This window comes from Triturus cristatus, chromosome 9, assembly GCF_964204655.1.
Source record: "Triturus cristatus chromosome 9, aTriCri1.1, whole genome shotgun sequence".
NCBI lineage: Eukaryota > Metazoa > Chordata > Amphibia > Caudata > Salamandridae > Triturus > Triturus cristatus.
In genome coordinates, this window is record NC_140592.1 from 1,191,479,441 (window position 1) to 1,191,500,872 (window position 21,432).

At 45.1% G+C, this 21,432-nt stretch overlaps 1 protein-coding gene across 2 annotated transcripts in view; it reads right to left on the reverse strand.

Moving 5' to 3' along the window:
• AQR (aquarius intron-binding spliceosomal factor) overlaps positions 1–21,432 on the reverse strand; it is a 396,399-nt gene that overhangs the window by 271,014 nt on the left and 103,953 nt on the right. For both annotated transcript variants that reach the window (XM_085627198.1, XM_085627199.1), the window contains exons 16-18: positions 15,100–15,241; positions 13,954–14,132; positions 12,077–12,244 (exon numbers count right to left, since the gene is read on the reverse strand). In XM_085627198.1, coding sequence (XP_085483324.1) covers positions 12,077–12,244; positions 13,954–14,132; positions 15,100–15,241 — 489 coding nt within the window. The remainder of the gene's footprint in view (positions 1–12,076; positions 12,245–13,953; positions 14,133–15,099; positions 15,242–21,432) is intronic.

A 21,432-nucleotide genomic window follows, 5' to 3' on the forward strand; every position in this document is an offset into this window, starting at 1 on the left:
TTTATTCTTTATTTAAAATTGCTATCAAATGTGCAACACCTGTTAACAAACAGTGCAATGTACCGAGTACTGTGGCAATAGAGTTGCATTTGAAACATACATCAGAGATTAAACACTTCCTCAAACAGCTATTCAGCCGACATAACTTCTTATCCGCCAACAAGCTCCATTTAGATTTTGGCTACAGAAGAGTCAGGCAAGGTGGACCTCACCCTATACTACCCCATAGAATTTCTAGCTGAGGAAGTCACTCCAAGGCATTCAGTCACAAATATAAAAACGTAACTTTACATGTAAGCAATACTGACTATGTCCTAAAGCTATTGATAACATGACTAAGTTTATCTCTCTAGGATCCTAAATCCTATTGCCACGTTCAAAAATAGGGAAAAGCCAAATATAACTGCGGTCCTTGGTTTGCCTCCGGCATTTAAAGTAAAAACAAAATTTAAAAACGAGTTCAAATTAGTCTGCCACAACACCTACAATCCTGTAGACAAATCTCAGTTTATCACACAAACGCATAGCTATGACCAATTAGCGAGACACTACAAAATAATTTTTAATCACAAAACATACTTGTGGCAAATAATTTATTTCAAGAGCTATTTTAACTAGAATCTTTAACCAAAACTTATGGCTTCCATAAGTGCCTCTAGACAAGAGCTAACACTTTATTCCAATTCACCTTCGATAAAAAAAAAAGCAAAGTAAGTACAGCTGTCATACCCAACATTCAAACTCCAAAGAGTTATTACACCTAAGCATAATGAAAATTATGCCCAACTGAGGTGGGGCACCAGGGCAATTTGACTGAGGCATCACATTAGATAGGGGGGGTGCAACAGAGATGCGTCATGGCACCTACATTATTCTCTATATATAAAGGAAGTCAGTCATCTTAACAACTGTACAAATGATTCCCCCGTAGTAGCTGGTTGAAGAATGCCTGCACTTCTCTTCGCAGATGACACACTCCTCTTCTCCATAACACCTAGGGATGCTCAGATGCTTCGGAATGAAGCTTGGGGAATTTTGTAATACTCGAGGTTTAGAGATTAATCGCCCCAAACCAAATTTATGTCCCTCAATCCTCATAAATCATTTCAGGCAGGTGGGGGAGGGGGAGAATTACGCTTTGGGAACCCTAGGTTTAAAACAAGTGAAGGAGTTTGATGACTTGGGTGTAAGTCTACATCCTCTAGGTCTGTTTCACAACTATACAAAATATACAAGCATTGGGTGGGGCCTTTATGAGGCAGAGCTGGTGGGAAACAAAAGATTAACACAGCTAACATCTATGGATAATACATTTATGAGATCTCTAGTGGGTCTACCGCAGGATCTCCCAACAATATTCCTGCATATTGATTTAGAGATCAAACCCAATGTAGAAAGCTGCCTCTCTAAATTGTGCACCAAAACGAGGTACACTGTGCAGAGAGTCCAGGTGACTCCCATCGGTTTAAAGAGGCAAACATGATAACACTAAATGCTCTCTTTTCTGGCAGTGTGGGCGAGTAGTTAGGCTTATCAGAGGTTAGTGCTAAGCATTTGTTGTACTCACTGAAGCAATAAATGACACATTCAAAGAATAAATCCGAGACCGAATTAGAATAATAAAACATTTTTATATACATTTGAACACCAAGAACTTCGTAAATAAGTAAGTATGTTTTAAAAAATCGAATTTCACAGGTAAGTAAAATGTTCCTATGGGAGAAAAAGGCATATACTGCATACAGTTAGTTACAGCTGCTTTCCGGGGTCCCTGTAGGAGGCTGTTAAGTGAAGCACCTTGCACTAATCCAGGCAAACCTTATGGTGATTTTAGTGGTCTTAGACAAGAATAGAAAGCTCTCTAAGTGGTAGCTGTAGAGAGCAGCCTTCAGGCTTATCCAGGAGGAGTGTTAAGCAGCTTGTTTTACCAGATCTAATCATGTAGTGTAGATTAAACAAAAAAGAACCACACAGTGTATATATAAAAATGTCTATTTATTACACAACACTCACTAACACATCGGTATATCTCTCCGGAGATATCAACACAAATGCACAACAATTCTTTAATTGCAAATAGGTAAGTAAGCACAATACACAGTGGTCTCCAGGGGAAGACCAAACCATAAACTAAAGAAGTAGAATACGAACAGCGACCGAAGTCGTGACTTGGACCAGGAGACTCAGAAGAGCTAAGGACACAAGGAACCACCCAAGGTAAGTACCCAGGAACCCCACGGAGGCAGCGGTGTACTCAATAGAAGTCAACAGGAAAGTCGCGGTTGAAGTTCTGAAGAAGAAGGACCCTTCCTAGTGGTCCCTGAAGAAGACCCGTGGTAGACAGAAGGTTAGAGAGTCACCTCACCCGTGGATACCCCAGGAACCAGGATACCTACATAAGGGAAGCCGGGTGCAAAGGTGCGAAGTGACATCGGAAACCACCGTAGATCACAATGGAGGACTGCAGAAAAGATGCCGCTGGATAAGACTCTTTAAGAGTCCGATGGAATTCAATGGTGGATTATTGAAGAGGAGAACCTACAAGCAGAGGGGATAGAGTCTATGCCACTCTGAGGTGATAAGGAGGCACGGAAGAGCAATGCCCACCGATGTCGGAACATTCAGGAGTGAGGACGGTGACCTTGTCGCTGTAGCTGCGAGGACTATGCTGAGGAATACCAGGAGCTGTGCATGAGCTGTCCCATGTCAGAAGTCGAGAACCAGGGGGTTGGTGTCCGGCGGGAGCACCAACAAGCCTTGGCAGCTGCAACAGGTGTGGAAAGGGCAGAAGGAGCAACGTTGGGATCAGCAAGGTCCAAGGGATTCACCACAAGCAGGGGAGTCAGAGTAGACCCCTAGCAAGCAGGGGAGCCCACTGAAGCAGGAGAAGACCCTCAAGAGGACCCACAGGCTGAAAGCACAGGAGTCGCAATAGGACCTTGAGCAGCTCAACAAAGATGAAGATGCACAATGCACAGGATGCAGTGAAGATGCTGTACTTGGCAGGAAAAGATGCTGGAGGCTGGAGCTTCTTGAAGCCCAAAGATCTCTGGAGTGCAGAGCCAACAAGCATTTGGAAATGGGAAGTCGAAGTGGTTCACAGGGGTTTGTTCCCAGCGGTTCAGATGAGGGATACAGGCCTCAAAATTGCAGAGAGGACAGGTAGGACCTCTAGGGAAGATGCAGAACCACCACATGTGTTGCTGAGCCTTTTGAAGTCAGTGGGACATCAGGGGCAGCAGACCGGTCAACTTCATTGTCGTACCTGCAAATGCAGGGGAGTGACTCGTTCACTCCGAGGGAGATTACTTTGGGTGTCCTTGATGCCCCCAGGTTAGTTGAAGATCCTTGAAGAAACACAGACACAGGCGACGAAGAAGACTTGCAGAACAGTGGGGCCAGGAACAGCAGGAGTTTTCCGTGATGCAGTTTCGGTTCCAGGTTAAGTCCAGCGGAGTCCAAGTATCCAGGCGGCCGAAGAGTGACATGGTTTCAGGCTTGAGTCTTGTCTCACGACGAATCTGAGCACCCACCCGCAGGTAAGTCCTTAAATTCCCTAGGAAAGTGGTTAGGACGACTCAAGGGTCCCTCCCAGAGGAGAGGATGGACAGAGGGGAGGATACCTCCATGTCCTTTATCCAGTTTTGCACCCGAGCAGGAGCCAAGGGTTCCCTTAACTGCCTCAAACCGGAGTATGTGAGGAGGGCACCAAATGTGCCCTTAAAAGCAGTCTGTTGGCGCTGGCAATTGCCCCCCCCCCCCCCAGAACAATACACTAAGTCCTGCCATGGAGGTGGCCACACCACCCTGTGACAGGAAACCTATTGTTCCACCCTCCTCTACTCGAGCTCAGCTAAGCAGCAGAAGGGCAGAATCGGGTCTGTGGTCGGCAACGGCACTAGTTTGCTAGCAGACCCTGAAAGGCTGTTACCTGGAGCACTGGGGGCTTCCCGCAGGAGCCCCCCAGAGCATGGAATCATACCTACAACACTGGTAAAGGTGTTGGGGTATGATTCCAACATGTTTGATGCCAAACATGCCGAGGTTCGCCACAGCCACTATACAGTTTGCCATCGCGTAGTGACAGATGGCCACTATATGCATCAAAATGGCTAAAGGCACTCACAAAGCCTTAGAGAATCGACTCTGGGGTTTGTAGGGGTGTCCTGTTCATGCAGAGGCACCCACACACTTATAACCCAGCACCCTGCCTTCAGGACTGAACAGCCTGCCTTAGGGGAGACTTATAGGTTTGTTAGTAGTGACCTCAGACATAAAGAAAACGTATATCTGTCATAAGTGGTGCTAGCAAAGGCTTACACAGGCTGCAATGGCAGGCCTGTAGTCAGTGCTTGAGTTGTCTCTCATGGATGGCATTATACATGCTGCAGCCCATGGGAGATCCCTGGTGTACCTATGCCCTGGGTACCTCAGTACCATATAATAGGGTTACACCAGTGGCCAAATGTGGAGGTACAAAACTACTTACAAAGTCAAACTTAGGAAGGAAACACAGTGACTGGGGTACTGAGTGGTAGGATCACAGTAAGACTAGTCAAAAAAGCATACTGACACCAGCAAAAAGTGAGGGTAACCATGAAAGTAGATCCCACAGTCCTTTTCAGGACTTAAGGTGGTGGGATGGCAAGTTCCAAAGAACCACAAACGGTTGCTCGTTACCTGCCGTGGGGCGTCCAGGTGCAGCAGTGCAAGTTGGGTTGGTAGCTTTGAGTGCTACACCAAAGGGGGGGGGACCTAGAAACAGGCTGCAGAGGAGGACTTGGGGACAAGTCTTGTAGCTCCCAACGGTGGGCTTGGTTCACAAGTGGCCTGTGAGCAAGAAAGCACAGTTGGTTTTTGGGAACCCAGGCTGCAGCGCTCGGGTGTAGTGTGGATAGGTTGGTTGGGCAGATGTGTCGCAGGTCCTTGCAGTTGTCCATCTTGCCGGTTGAGGGTGCAAAAATCCAGACAGCTGGGCCACTCTGGGAGTGGGTATCTGCAGTGCTGACGTCCCTCAATGACATCTCGTTTTTGGTGTCGTTGGAGTCCAGATTGGATTCAAACAGGCTTTGTTTGCTTTGCTGCAAGGAGTCTGGTGCCCTGGGTATTGGAGCTGTGAGGTTCCAGCTGGTTCTGGCACCTTCTCACTTGGCAGGGAGACGGATCTCACCTTCTGGAGCACAGTGACCTCTTCCTGGGCGGCTGCTGTGTCGGGGTGAACGGGGAGTGGCTGCATGGTAAATCATACTATGCTGAAGGGTGCCTGCGGACTGCTGGGGAGTAGCTCCTCTATTCCAAGGGAGATTGCTGACAATTTGCGAAGGGTTGGCAAAATCCTGGGGTTCTTGGCAGATGCAGATGCTCAGCAGCAGAACGAGGCAGTTTCTTCATGACAGTCGAGACTGGTGCAGGCAGGCAGGGTTTGGCGCCAAAAACGTCCACAGCAAGTCTTCAGCTCTTGTTTCTGCTGCTCTTCTTTGTCCTTTTCTTCTGGGTTTGTAGAATCAGAGTTCCTGGCATCAGGGGTGCCGCCTGAATACTCAGTTTAGGGGAGTTACGAGAATTGACCGGTAATATCTAATGGGCTACTTCTCTTTAGGATGTCTACACCCTCTCTATAGGACAACGTCCTGTGGGAAGTGGGCATAACCCTGACCCAGAGAGCCTAATTCTGCCAAAACTAAGATGGTGGAATTTCTAAGGTTGTGTCCACATCAGGAAGCCCATCTTAGGGGTGGAATTAGCACGGTTCAGATTAGTTTATTTTACTGCCTGTCGTGGTGCCAAATGGGCCCTGGGCAGGGTGTGGCATTTCCCCTGTCTGGGGAAGCCTTGGGTCGCATATCAAAGGTGGCAGAGGCCTTTGAAGCCTCCTGCCTTGATATGCTGATCACTTAGCCATCCTGCTTGGAGGAGGTGACAACACCTCTGGCCCTCAGAGAGCACGGGCTCTCACCTGCAGGGGGTCAGAAACAGGTCTGTGGTGGCAGGCTTTTCTACACCAGTTGGCTAGAGCACTAGTAGTTTGTAGGTTATCAGGGGGCATCTCTAAAGTGCCATCTGGGTGCATATATTAATATATTCATCACTGGCATCGGTGTGGGCTTATTAATACGAGATGTTTGATACCAAACATCTCTCATTTCAATGAAGCCATCATGTAGCTGGTTAACTTGTAAATACCAGTGTCCAGCATATGTACTCAAAATGGCTTCCCTGTCCATTTGCAATTTCCAAGAATCACCTTAGACATCACAGGGGCATATCTGCTCATGCAGGTATGTCCACACATGTAGTACAGTGTACCTGGCTGTGAGAGGTGACTTACCTATATTCCATACAATGTCTGCAGGCATGGCACACAGGAAGTGTGCCAGGTCGTGTCTTCACTTTTCACTGCACCATATCATCCATGCAGTTTTCATGAGTGGGCTGAGGGGTCCCTTAGGGAGGGAAAATACATGTGGCAGCCTTTAAGGTCCTTCTTTAGTACCCCTGCCCTAGGTACCCGAGGTACCTTTTACAAGGGACTTACAGGGGTGCTAAAGGTATTGCCATTTGGGGGAACAATTTTACAGTTTCAGGGAGAGAGATATGGCACTGAGGACCTAGATAGCAGGAACCCAGTGCACGGTCTAAATTGCATCAATTACCAGCCAAAATGCCGGGGTGACCATGTCAAAAAGGGGCACTTTGCCTACCTTATAATCCCAAAGAAAATCATTACCTTCAAAAATCCAGAATGCTTTACCTAGATGTGTGTTCAAGCTGAAAAAACAGCTGACAGTGTCATTGGGACTAAAAAATGGCCTGTGTCCATAGCAAACAGTGGCCACAAACAAAAAGTAAACCAAGGCATTTACAGGAGGTCTCAAATTCAATGGAGGCTGAGGTTCATTTGAAATAGTTAAAATAAAGAAATAAAATGATTAACGGAGTGTTGAAACTTTTCAAACACTCAGTCACAGATCTGGGTTTAATCCATCAATATTTTGCTCACTACATCAGTCCAGTTTGGACTCAGCCATATGCAAATCAGTCTCGACCCTGCTAACCCATGGGAACTGTCCTGCCAACTGCCAGCACAGGACCTTCTTGGACTGGAAACAAGCATCCTGGGACCGGCTTTGGGATATCAACCCTCATCAGCCAGCCACAAAAGGAAAACAAGCCACAGAATCTCTTAAGGGATAGCAAATTAGTAACAAGAACAGCAACATGCCTACCACAAATGCACCCAAGAACAGATAACACAGGTAATCGATCTTCGTTCAAGAAATACCACCGAAAAAAAAGATCTCTTGGGGAAGGAAACCTCCAGCAGAGATAACAGAAAAACCTATTCAATAGGTAATAGACCACACAGGGTCACAACCTGTCGTCAACAGTGTAAATACAAAAAAGAAGAAGACCTGAATTAGCAGGAACACCACCCTGTGTTACCTACTATTCAGAGCAGAACACATGGGGGTACTCCAAAAGTGTACACAATGCAGATGTGAGTCAGTGAAACCACCTATCAAAACACGCTGAGCGTGAACAACCCAGCTACAGAACAACAACGTAGGGAACAACGTAGGTTAACAGAAGACAAAACAGCTAAGGGTCTGCACCATCCAACTGTCTTGAAACCGTCGCATAGCAGTGTCTGCCTGGGTACTAAATAAATGGAGGGCATCAAAAGGCATGTCTGCTAAAGTGGATTGGACTGCTTTCGAGAACCCAGAGGTATGAAGCCAAGCGTGCCGGCACAAAGTCACAGAAGAAGCTAAATCAATGGTATCCTTAGCACACTAAATAATTAGGCTTCCCGGTTTTATGGTCTTTATTTTTTTACATTTTTAACCCTGACCCCTGGATGTTCTATTAAAATTGTTTTTCAAAATACAAGGTAGTTAGTTTTAATCTCACAACCACTTTCTTTCTCACACTCTTCCTCTACACCCGGCTCATCTAAAGGTGGTAGTATACCTCTTGATTTTCACAACTAAAACATCCCTGAGCTCCTCCCTCTCAGTGAGGGGGTTGTAGCCCACACTGCGAACAGGTTCATTAGTGCTTCAGAAATTGCACTAAGTGTCACTTTTTGAAAACCACAAACATTTTTATCCCGAAATGTACTTACTTTTGATGATCTTGATGCCAAAAATCATACTAAGATAAGAGCTATTTTTAGAAATTAGTGTAGATCACCTCAATGAGTCATGTGGGGTTCCTCAAGGCTCTGCTCTGAGGCCGACTTTATTTAATATTTAAATCCAACCCCTGGCAGCAGTCGCTAAGAACAGGGCCCGACCGTGGTCTCTTATGTGGATGATAGACAGTTAGTGGTCATGCTATCTGACAACCCCACACAGGACGCACTACAATTTACAGAGGATTTAACAGCTATTGCGGACTGGATGACATCTAACTGTCTTCAATTGAATGCCAGCAAATCTGGGATCCTGTTGGTGGGAAAAAACACTCATCTGTGGATTGAGCTCTGGTGACCATCCACCCTAGGCCCCCCGCCTGCCCCCAGACAGACGGTCAAAAACCTGGGCGTATGAGTGGATTCAGCACTGACCTTCCAGGCACAAACAAAGGTGGCAGCTGGAGTCTGTTTTGGGCTCCTAAGCAGTCTCAAACCCATGCTAGGTTTTTTAGATGCAAACACCCGTCAGGTTATTATCCAGGCCACTGAGCAATCCAGGCTGGATTACACTAGCTCTTTGTATCTAGGGGCCAACAGAGCAGAGATACAGCGTCTACAAAGGGCACAGAACGCTGCCGTTCGGCTGCTCTTCAGTATGCCCAGAACCTGCTCTACTTCTGACTTCATCTGCAGACTTCATTGGCCCCAGGTGGAGAAACAAATCTACTTTAAAGCTCTGTGCATCTCCCATAGAATACTGAACGCCCAAACCCCGATATCCTAGAGGATCTTCTCATACCCTACACTTCCACCCGCCATCTGCGCTCGCTTGGTCAGCACCTGGTGTCTGTCCCTCGGGTCAAGAGAGCTAGGGCAGGAGGGCACTCCTTCCGAGCGCTTGCTCCTTAACTCTGAAACTCCCTCCCGGTGAACATCAGAAGCATCCAAAACCATGTGGAATTCCGTAAGGCTATAAAAACGTATCTTTTTCCTAAGTAATCTACTTCTCCACCTGCTTCTGCTCTGCCCCTCTGTCCGACAGAGATCAGCGCTGGGACACCCCTTTGCTGGGGCAGCCCTGCGCTATACAAAAATGATAACATAACTTAACTCCTCTCTGATAAGCCTAAGGCTGCTCGACCACACTACCCCCCAAGAGAGCACCTTGGGATTGCTAGACGATCCCATGTCCACTTGTAAGGGATACCTGAACTCTTTGCACAGTGTACCTCTTTTTTGTATACTACATAAAGAGCCAGCTTCCTACACCATTTACTAGGAACTTATAGGGATACTAAAGTCCTTGCCAATTGTGTTACATTAGATTTTACCTTGTATTAGTGTAGAGAGCACTGAGGTCTGGTTAGCATCGAAAACCAGCATCTAGGAGTCAAAAATGGGGCACAAAATGGGGGACAACTGCAACAAAATTCCAGTTTCCTACACATATCTTAAAATGAGAGTAAACATCATTAACATCATGACATCAGTGTGTGGATCTGTCGAAGTTTAAGTCCAACAGGGTCATAAAATTGTCACTACATAACAATGCTAGTTGGCACATGGAAAATATTCTGTTCTAAAGTTCTAGGCTGGGACTATAAACCCTGCCACCCGCATCTTCTTCCAATGTAACATACACAGAAGAGGTGTATTGGCTTCACTCGTTAGCCATCACCTCAGTTTGTCAGGATGTTGTATCTTGGACCCTGAGCAGTGAGCAGCAAGACAACATACAAAGACTGTTCCTGTGTGGTATCTGTGATGGATATTATTATTATTTAGCACTGGTGTCCTAGGGCCACCATTGCAAGTTGTCTTCAACGGGAAACCCAAGATAATTCCGGTCGATAGTTTACTGTTCAGAGCTAGTGAAGTCAAGCACTCAAGGTTTACTCTAGGAAGAGGTAGGGTTTAGAAATGTATCTACTGTGCTATGCTACATCTAACACACAAGCTGAATGCCCAGTCAGTCCAATAATTTCCACAATGAATAGGACTTTACTGAAACGTAGGTAGATAAATACATGAAACCTAGAAGGTGGTAGCCTCTTTTGGGACAGAGATACACCCACAAAAACATTTATGAAAAGTATGCAGTAGGTGGTACATTTCGTGTTACTATTTACGTTGCACTTCTAGACAGTCAACCCAGCAATCGTGTCACACACATAAATACACTGCATCTAGTTAGATACAATGTCTATGGTCATTTACTCCAGTGCCTTTGCGGATTCAGAAGCAAGTCTTTGCAATTCAATAGGACAGAGACCCTCAACTAGGTCCCCAAAAAAACCAAATTCAGTAAGCTTAAAACCACAAACTACCTCAACCTGGAAAAGAGTTTTCAGACAAATTTCAATTGCTCAGAATAAAGTCACGTTTGCAAAGTCTGTCTGTAGTATGACTAGGGATCTGGTAGCCAGTCTGCAGTGGAGGATAGGTCTGAAACCAGACCATGTGCTGGCTGGAGTGGGAATGGCACCAAACAAAAAAAAAAAAGAAATGAAAAGTGCAGAGCTGGGGTACTGAACTTGAGAAGGTGGTATCTCAAAACAGGCCACTGAAAGTCAAGAGTTTTGGTAGGTTGAAGTACCAACCAGTGGCAAATGGCAGAAAGATTCCAGGGGACACCAAGCATGTCATGGAGGGTGCAGGTTCAGCAAATAATGCTTCTGTTAAGCGTTGATGCAACTTTAGGCTTAAGTGGTTCATAGTTGCTTCTTGATGCTCAAGCAACAGCTGGCCTGCACTTTCCTATGTCCCATGTCTTCAGTCAGCTGCACCCGGTGTTGTTCTGTGGCTCAGTCAGATGCCTGCTCCTCCCTAGGCTGTACAGCATCTCCCTTCTAAGTAGATCATAGCTTCAAAAGTTCTTTCTAGTTCTCAGGGAAGACAAAGGCCAGGAAAAAGTCCTCTCTCTGTTACTGTACAATGCCTCCCCTAAGCACAGGCAAGGGACAATTTTTAAAATGTAAATTCACAAGAGTAATGTGAATATCAAGTTGCATGATAGTGTATTGGTAGATCCTAATAAACTCTCCAAAGTCTTATACATCCTGTAGTTAATTCCAGGTAACATATCAGCCAACAGGACTGATAAGAGTGTCCACCAATGTAAATGTTCTACACCTTAGACATGTTTCTAAAACATTGCCATGCCCTTTGACTAACATTAGCCTACATTTAAATCCAGCTAGAAAGTATACACACAAAAGCAAGAAATACTTATGACAAACATGTTGTTTTGTAAGTCAATTTCAACATGTGTTAAACGTGCCAGTAACAAGAGGTTTGCCTTGCTTCTTTGTGGTCCTTTTCCAAAGGACGGAGAGAGTGATGCCTGGAGGAGAGGAGAAGGACTTTTCAGCTCTATATTTCATCTGATTACTTACCAAATCTCAACTTTGCGGTGCACATGCATAGACAGACTGAAGTCAGTTAAGGTGCAGACCAGAACTCTGATAATTAAGCAGACTTTGTCCTGCTCCCAATAAAGTACTTGGATTAATCATATTGATGCAGAGTCAGCAATTTAGTAATGTAACTCAACTGAAGATCTGTCTCTTGAAAGTGAATGATTACACTCGGGGCACCAATACATATGCTTTATAAACATGTAGGTAATATTCACAATATGGATTTCTGAATCTCAAAGTGCTGCAAACATTCTGGAAAGTGCAAAGGATATGGTATGGTGACATGTATGCCCATTATCACAATATGAAGGTCTCAAATCAAATGACTAGTATTTATGCTTACAATACAAATGCTATCATCATACTTAACTCTGGCTGTAAATTTATCTCCTTCATGTCAAGAATCATTTCAAGTTAAATGCCCAGAGCCCAGCGTGAACAAATGATGATTGCACTGAACAGGGTGAGTGTTTAAGAAGTCAGAAGATGTCCATGTTATACTGTAAATGGGTGTATATACCTTCTTCGATGACTCTGCCCTTCTCATCCAGCATTCCTTGGATTTCACACCCTCGAACATATAGAAGGCCACTTTGCTCAATAAAAGGTTGGCGACGATCGAACTTGGTGCCATAAGGCTGTGTGGGTCGCACAGTCACCAGGAAACACACGTCATGTTTGCGAAGACCTACACAGAGAGAGGTCAGTATAAACATAAACCCAAATTCACATATCCACAGGTAATTTTACAGCCATAAACAGAATGAGGCTCTGGGGCTCATTTTTTTCATCATCCACATCAAAGTAGGCTCAGGGAATTCACAGGAAGAACAAGTAACTTTCATTTGCCAGCGTCTTTTCTGATGGATACTCTATCTAACCAGAGATTCCTCACCTTAGAATACTCCCCAGGGACCAGACTGGATGCAGGAAACGCGTTATAGCAGTGCATGTAGCTCTGCACTGGTCCAATAACGCCCAGTAAGTGACAGAGCAGAGCTGCACATAAGCGCCACCCAAACACGCTGACATCAATTTTTTGTCTTTTTACCTTTCTGCCCCCTTAGACAAGGAGGATAAACAATTGTTGGTACCAGTGTGCTAACCACTAACCTACAACCTTTTTAAATGTTAAAATAGGTCACTCCAAAGCGCTGGGAGGTGGCAGGGCAGCAAGATCAGGGTATTAAGGGCTGCAACTACTCTTTGGCTATTTTCAATTCCTGTCTTCTCAGGGCCTAGAATCATTAGTCCAATCTTAGATGTTTGGATACTGTGACATGCTCTATGAAAATACTCCTCCCGCTCTCCGAGAGCTACATTGGGTTCCACTGAGACACTACATCCAGTTAACCCCTTCAGTGCCCCGCCCTTTCCCCGCCCTGTGCCGGGCGTTTCATTAGCGGGCGGGGTTTATGACGAGCTGGACTCGTCATGGGCACAGCGCAACCGCGGCCCATGACGAGTCCAGCTCGTCATGGGCACTGAAGAGGTTAAAGCTGATCACAACGGGGCTTGGCAAAATAGTTGCATATGAAATTGAACAGGAGGGATGAATTGGTAGACGACCTGAGTGTTTGGAGGGAGCTCAGTAATGCTTCTATCAAGCTAGCTGTGAATACTGTCTCTTCAGAAGCTCATAGCACGGAAGTGAGTATGGAAGAAGATGAAAGTGAATGAATGGGGCTGACCCGCATGGAATATAATGTACATATTCGCAGTACTGTACAGATGAGATTGCAACACCCCTTCCTGGATGGAAATTTGATATAACGATCCCTAAGTGAAAATGTTGCCCCTGTGTACTCTACCGGAACGTTGCTATTTCACCATTATGTACTGCAGTCAACTGTTTTTTGAAAATGAAAATAAAGGTTATAAAAAATAAAATGTTAAAAAAGGAAGCGGACCATAACAGCTGCCTGCCTACACCTTCGGTTCTTTTAGAAGAGACTTCTAGGGTGGGGGCAGGAAGTAGAGTTTTTCTCTACTGCACAATTCTTGAGTGAGGAATTCTTAGAACAAAGTGTACCTTTTTGTCTTCAAAGGCTCCGGGTAATATGCCAGCACTTAGTCCTTTGCTTAGCTTCATTCAACTATTTTTCTGAAATTGAATGTTGATCGTTCGAATTTTTGTAACTTTCTATGATGTTACATTTTGAGAACATGAAGGCTAACTTAACTGTCTCACAATAATTGTGATTGACAAAATAATATCTGCACACCGGAAATAAGATTTTTGTTAATTAGTATGCAGTATCTGTTGTAGAATGGCACAAGAACTCAAATGTAAACTTGTTAAACTGACACACACAATGTTTGACTAGTGCAAAAGCATGCAGACCTATGCAACTTTGGGAGATTGATGGATAAATTGAAGGATTCCATGTACTATACCTTCCCACTCATTCTTGATGTGGTCTCTCACATTCAGGTTAATGGTCACATCCGCCCGCACTCTTGTGGGCCAGTTTTCCCCTATGTTGGGTTTAGCCACTTCCACTATTGTGAAGGCAACAATAGGCTGTGCCATGCGAGCCCAGCCACCAAATACGACACCACCATACTCAGACTGCCTGAGAACAGAAAACAAAAATGGAAATCATGGATAGAAGTCCTTTATTTTAACTACAGCAACTAACTAGGCAGGATTTAGTAATACATATCCCATATGATTTAACGCTGCACCTTTAGTATACTAGGGTCAAGTAGAACACTTGTGAAATCGCCACATTGAGAGAGTATGTAACTGAAAAAATACATTGTTTAAAAGGAAGGTACAAAGAGCAGGCAATGTGTATGCAGATTTCACACCAGAAGATGTTCCATGTGGAAGTCAAAACAGAAATCGAAGGGGAGAAAGTTTATTTTGGGGAGGGGAAACAACTCCAATGTAAAAGCAATTAATGAGATTGCACAGGTCTGCCTTTTAGAGAGAGGAATTTGGTGATGTGTACTATTAGATGGAATGGAAATAATGGGATATATGCAGCTCTTCACATCTGACCATCCAACAATGCAATAATGTCTGTCATATGTGTTTAATCAAAAGCTCACATGCTTCCCCTTCAGCCCTTTCCACCGAACCTGTCATCAATGCCTTTCCGTCAGTTTCTTAATACCATGGCTCTAAAAGCCCAGGATTACCTTGACCATGTACTAAATACTATGTATCCTTTATTCCCTGATTCTCTCAGCCCCAATATCACATCAATGAAACCTCAACACTGGTCTGGGACTGCACTGCTATGAGAAATCACAACCATAAAAACAATCATTGATCCAGCATAGTACATCAGCCCTGAAACTAATGCTAATGCACCAAAAAGAGGACTTTTAAATCACTCTTATATGCTAAATTCTAAACATAAGACATATATTGCCCACTCATTCAAACTGCACAATTATTTCTGACAGCCTCACTGAGACCTGGAGATCTGCTGATGCCAAACACCTTCTTTTCCAGTTCCTCCCACTAGTGTTGCCTGTAATGTGGTGTTTGCTAGTTTACATGAGAGCATCACTGAAGGAATTCTTACTTACCAAGGTTTCATTCGGCTGACTGCATCCTCGATGTCCTGGCGAATCTCGTACGTTGATTCCAGGCGGAAGAGGTTGAAGTTCCGCAACAGATAATCATGGAGGGTAAGAAACTGCAGATTTAATTTGGGGAGTGCCAGACAGCCTGCAAGAGTAAAGGAAGTCATGTTCTATCAAGGATACATACATTAACAGAGAACAGAATAAGTTAATTAAATGTAACAGACGTTCTTCACGGTGGGATCTTTTATCGAGTCAGAATTTGGTTAACCAATCCTTAGGGAACAACTACTGGTATTCAGTGCACTATAGTTTTAGTTTAGGAAAGTTCCATCAGAGCCTGAAGCAGGTGAATGAATCATTTGAATTAAATTTATTACAGGATAAAGTAACATCTCTCTTGTGAGATGGGAATCATACCATACGTATCTGTAACAAAAAGATACCCATGTATGAAAACCACTGCTCTCATGCGGAAGGTACTGAGTGTTGGCAGAGTTGTTTGATTAATGAATAAGGACAAAGTGGAAATTTTTATCTCTCACAAAGTTAGATTTATATACCCGTTAGAACTAAATGAAGGTCAGATATGCCTTAATATATAAAACCATACAATCACAAGACGGTCACTCTTTTTTGCATCACTGTTGATGGGATCAGGTGTTAGACATCTGAATAAAGATCATAATGATTCTTATCCTCACAAATTTACATGCTTATACTATTTTGTAGAATTACTTTGAACATTCATTGACCTTTTTAAGCAAAGCAAATATTGAAGAATGACTTTATCCTCCAGGTTAGTACCACCCCAATGGTGGGGTACTGTAAGATGGATTTTTCAGAAGTAGCCATCCTTGTGCTGGCATACTTTGGAATTCTGGGACAGGGTTATGCCCACTTCCCACAGGAAATGGTCATATAGGGGGTGTAGTGTCCCCAAGTGTCAGTAGCTCACTGGCTACTACCCTACTCCCCTAACGCCCCTCAATTCAGTATTTAGGGGAGGCCCAGGCACCAGAGAAGCAGATCCTGGCAACCTTAGACGAGAGAGGACACTGAAGAGCCGCAAAAGCTGAGAAGAGAGAAAAAGCAGCTGACCTGGTTCCAACCCTGCCGGCCTGTCTGCATCCCTCGTCGAAAACGGCAAAGTCGACTCGTCCTGCAGTTGTGACTACAGAAACTTGAGAAGACTGCCTGCCTTCGAAAAAGACTAAAGACCTTTGTGAACAGCAGAACTGCTCTAAAGAATCTTCAAAAGAGAAGACTCTGAGGCCTCCAGAACTGCCAAAACCTAACACCCAAAGCCACCATAGCACCCGTCACCTCCGACCTAAGTTTAAGTGGGCCACCGGTACAAACTAGGCTCCCCAGCACTCCAGAGCGAGAATCCATTGTGGGTTCATCCCTCCTGGACTCCCCATCGTCACCTTCAGCCTCTGCATACAGGCCCCGTCAACCACAACTGCTCCAGTAAGGAAAAACCCAATGCCTAAGGACACGCCCTGCAGCGTCGCCCCTGGGACTTGGAGAAGAGGCCCAAAGGTGCCCCCCAAATCCCCGAGCATTACAAGGCCAGAGCCCACTTGCTGGTTCTGCCCAACTGGGTTCCTCGCCAAAGCCAAAGCCTATTTATACAGTGACCAATCCCCACTGAAATGCATTGGGCTCCCGCTGCCGATTTGCACCCTGCATTCGGCCGCCCTCGTGCCGCTTGTGGTGTGCTGCTGGTGCTGCCTTGGACCTTGCCCACCACTCACCTCATCTCCTGGAGATTGGTCCTGTAAGTTGATGTACTGAACCGGTTTGTAGAACTTGTTCTTCCTTCCATAGGATAACATTGCAGAACTCGGAAATTGCACTGTGTGAACTTTTTAAAGTGAAAAGAATTTACATTTAAAAACGTTCTTACCTGAATGATTTTTCTCTGATGCAAAAATTATATATAAAGGTACTTGGTATTTTTATAAATTGATGTGGATCTCCTTCTTGGGTTGTAGAGAGAAAATGCCTCTTTTGACATGGACAGCACCCCCACTTGTTGCCGGGAAAATGATGTAGTTACGAATAACAGTGCACAGGGTCCCTGCTAACCTGGTCCCCTGCGCAAGAGCGCCTTACCTAAAACTGTACCACGATTGGCACCACTTCAGACCCCCCCTGTAAGTCCCTAGTAAATGGTACCCTGGTACCTAGGGCATTGGTACTGAAAAGGGTCCCCTAAGGACCCGTCATCAAGGCCATGATAACTGCCACTGCAGCATGCATGCCTTGGTGCAGTGAAAAACGACAAAGTCGACATGACACACTGCTTGTGTGCCATGTCAAGCTACACTGCCTAAGGTATAGGTAACATATTTACAACCACAGAAGACAGCCGTAATCCCAGTCGAGACATGGGTAATTCTGGTAACATACAACACTGTCTCAATGGGAATCAATCAGGGAATATTTTTGAAAGAATAACTTAATTATACTGCAATTATTAAATAATGATAACTAGTCCCATAGTTACATGCAATTTATATTGTCTACAAACAAAATGCAAAATTAATTTCACAAATCAGTGATACAGAATCAACCATGCTTTTCAAGTTGTTTGCTAAGTGAAGAAGTGAACACTATGTGCTCTTGAGAACATATTAAACAGTGCAAGTGAAACAACGAAGCATAAATAAAATATATTACAGCGTATTGGACCTGAATTCAAAGACGAAGTTAGGCAAATTCAAATTCATCTTTATTCTATCATTAAAGGACCATAAAAGCACTGGATAAAACGTTTACATCTTCGTAAAATATAAATAACAGGCTAAAAGCATTATAAAACAGATGATCAATAAAATTAATAGAGTCTTCTCAATGTGATAGCAGCAGTGATATAACTGAGAACAGCAGTGCAAACATCATGTGATTCTAAGCTTTGCAGATAGATCAACCTCTCTTTGTAAGAATTAAAGTACTTATGCAGTAAGGCAGGGCGGAAAAAGCGCAATCTCAGAGAGTCATATAAAGTACAAAAGAACATAACAAAAGAACATAAAATAAAAAGTTAATTGAGCAGTAACACAGCCACGGGGCAGCGTGGGAGGGAGCGAAACCAGGAGCTCACTATTGGGAAAGCCACAAGGAAACGGACTATATTTAGTCTTAATCTAGTAAGATAAAATCTGTGCTCTAGGTTTACTATCTAGTTCAGATAAGACTCCATATTAGATGATGTGGATATCAGCATATATCTTGTAACTGTCAAATCAAGAGATTTACTCTATCTCCATCTTTGTAAGTTTCATAGCTCTTCTTGACTTCCATTTTAAGATCAGGTGTTATACTTTGCGGTGACTCAAAGAGGTGACTATACCCCAGGTTATAGAAGGTGTTTCGCATATAAGCCAACCATGGGATAGCAGTCATGTTAACTAATTTTAAACAGTCAAGTAAGAACTTCCGCGAGAAGTCTGCATTTAGGGAGCTCCATAGCTTTATCCATTATAGAAGGGGTGCCATGGAGATCCGATCCTCCATGAACCCTATACCCAGTTCCAAAGGTGAAATAGGGCTTAAGGAGGATTTAGGAATGACTAGAAGCCTGCACAAAAACCTATTTTCGACTGCTTGAAGTTGTGTGCAAAAAGAACAATTGATGGACAGAATGCTGAACAATGTCATACATTCACCCCAGTACAGAGATCTGGGCCTAAATCCATAGTTTCTTTGCTCCCTCTGCTAATCCAGTTTGAACCCAGCCATATGCAAATCAGTCTTGACCCTGTGCCCAATGGGAACAGTCCAGCTCGAACTGCCAGGCCAGGTCCTCCCTGGACTGGAAACAAGCATCCTAGGACCGGTTTCGGGGTTTCACCCCTCATCAGTCAGGAATAGATAGCTTGACTCCAGTGGCATGGAGAGCACGGGACCCACGTCTGGGCATACACGTCCCACTTGAGGTGACAAATGCAAAAAGAAGAATTGATGAACGGAATGCAGATCAATGTCAACATTTACCCCAGTACAGAGATCTGAGCCTATATCCATCGTTTTTTGCTCCCCATGTCATTCCACTTTGAACCCAGCCATATGCAAATCAGTCTTGACCTTGCCCCCAATGGAAACAGTCCAGTCTTAACTGCCAGGCCAGGCCCGCCCCTCCTCCTCTTGCAGGCTGCGTGATTTGGCGCAGAACAAACACATCCTTGTGTGCCATGTCTACAAGCCACTGCCCTGGCATAAGTTAGCCACCCCTCTAGCTGGGTGCACTATACCAGTGGTGAGGGTACAGGTGCATGAGCCCTGTACCCGTACAATGTCTAAGCCAATTCTAAGATATTGTTAGTGCAGTAATGCCATAAAAAGTATATGGTGCTGGGAGTTTGTCATTACGAGCTCCACAGCACCCGAATGGCCTCACTAAAAACTGGGAAGTTTGGTATCACACTTCTCAGCACATTAAACCCACACTGATGCCAGTGTGGGATTTAATGAAAAATGCATTCAGAGGGCATCTTAGAGATCCCTCCTGAAAAACGCCCTAACTCTAGTGTCCTGGCTGAGTGGCTGCTCACCAGCTGCCACCACCAACCACCAGACTTGTTTCTGGACCCCTGGGTCGAGAGCCTGTCGCTCTCAGGGTCCTGAAACAATGCACATCCTGGGATGAGGTGCCAAGCCTCCTCCCCCAGGATGGGCAGGGTCCACGAAGTGAAAGCTTCAAAGGCTTGCCGCCTTTGTGAGCTACCCCACCCATTTCCTGCTCCCAGCAACTGGCCCCCACCGGTTCTGACCCCCACTATGGGCGGGAGAATCTGCAGGAAAACCAAGTTAGGAGGATAGGTGGGGGAGGAGAGGTGAAGCCCAACTCTCAGTATCTGCCATCTTGCAGATGGGGGGACCCAACCAACCAGTGAGGCTTATGCCCCATCGCACTGGAGGGTGGCATAATAGTGGGTGTACCCACCCCAAGGAGGGAACCCATTGGTCCTGACCTGTACCTTCCTGTACCGCCCCTAAATCTAGTATTTAGGGGCAACCCCGAATCTTGCCTCCTCAGAGAAGAACCGACAAGAAGAAGAAGGACCAAAAAAGCAGTGCTGAAGACGAAGAAGTGGAGGTCACGAACTGCCTTGGCCCCAGCCCTTCCGCCCTGTCCCGACCTCCACTTGCTCCAGCGAAATCCCAGCATGTCCTGCAGCTAGCAGCCTCCAAGAACCCAAACCAAGACTGTCTCCCGGAGCAACGGACTTGCTCGTCCAACAGACTCTGGTTCCGGCCAAATCTGCTAGTCTGCACCCAATGCCCACGGCGGAGTTCAAGTGGCCCAACACCACCAGGAGGTGGTAAACTGTAAAGTAATTTTGATTGTTGACTTACCTGTAAATGAACCAACTGCATTTCAATTGTATTTCAACTGCATCCTGACCTGGAACCTGGCGATCCCTGGACTGCCTCAAATCTACAAATGAGGCCTGCAGCCCCATTCGGAAGGATCCCTGGGACCGCGACCGGAGTCGAATACAAAAACTCGACACCTAAAGACACTCCTGCACCCGTCGTCCCACGGCCTTGGGTCGACCAACCGATGGTGTCCTAGCATCCCCAGGCATCAAAACTTACTTCTCCAACCGGTGGTGGCCTCCAGAAGATCTTCGTCCCTGGGCCTGCAGTGTTTGTTGCAACCGGAGAAACCCCATTGAAATCAACAGGGCACCTGACGCCAAAACAGCACCCTGCACCCGGCCACCCATGTGCCGCTGTGGGAGCACCTTGTGTGCTAAATTGGATCCCTCTTTGCCCTGAGCCTAACACCAGGAGCTTTGCTCCCACAACCTTGTGACCTGCTCGTGAGTAGCCACCAACCGGAGGTCCCCTATCCCCCACTGGATAACATTGGGCCTCAGCACTCTGCACCCAGCTGCCCTAGTGGCACTGAGGGTGCTTTGCAGGTGCATCCTTGACCCCAGGGAAACCCTTGTTCTAACCCCAGAATGCCAACTCCCACAAACAAGTACTTACCTGTAAACCGATAACATAATTTCCTCCCATAGGATTGCACTGACTGCTTTTCTTTGTGTAGTTGGTTTATATGAAACCTTGAAAACTGCAATTGTACAAAAACTGAATTACTTACCTTTTCTCTAGGAAATATCCCAGTGTTATATCTAGGCATATAACACTGAGTAGAAAAAGTAACTTAATAAATAATCTAAAAAGTAACATACAAAGTAATCTCAAAAGTAACTGTAAAGTAATTGTGATTGTTGGCTTACCTGTAAATCAACCAACTGCATTCCAATTGTATTTCAACTGCAATATACCTGCAAAGTATTATTTCACTTACCT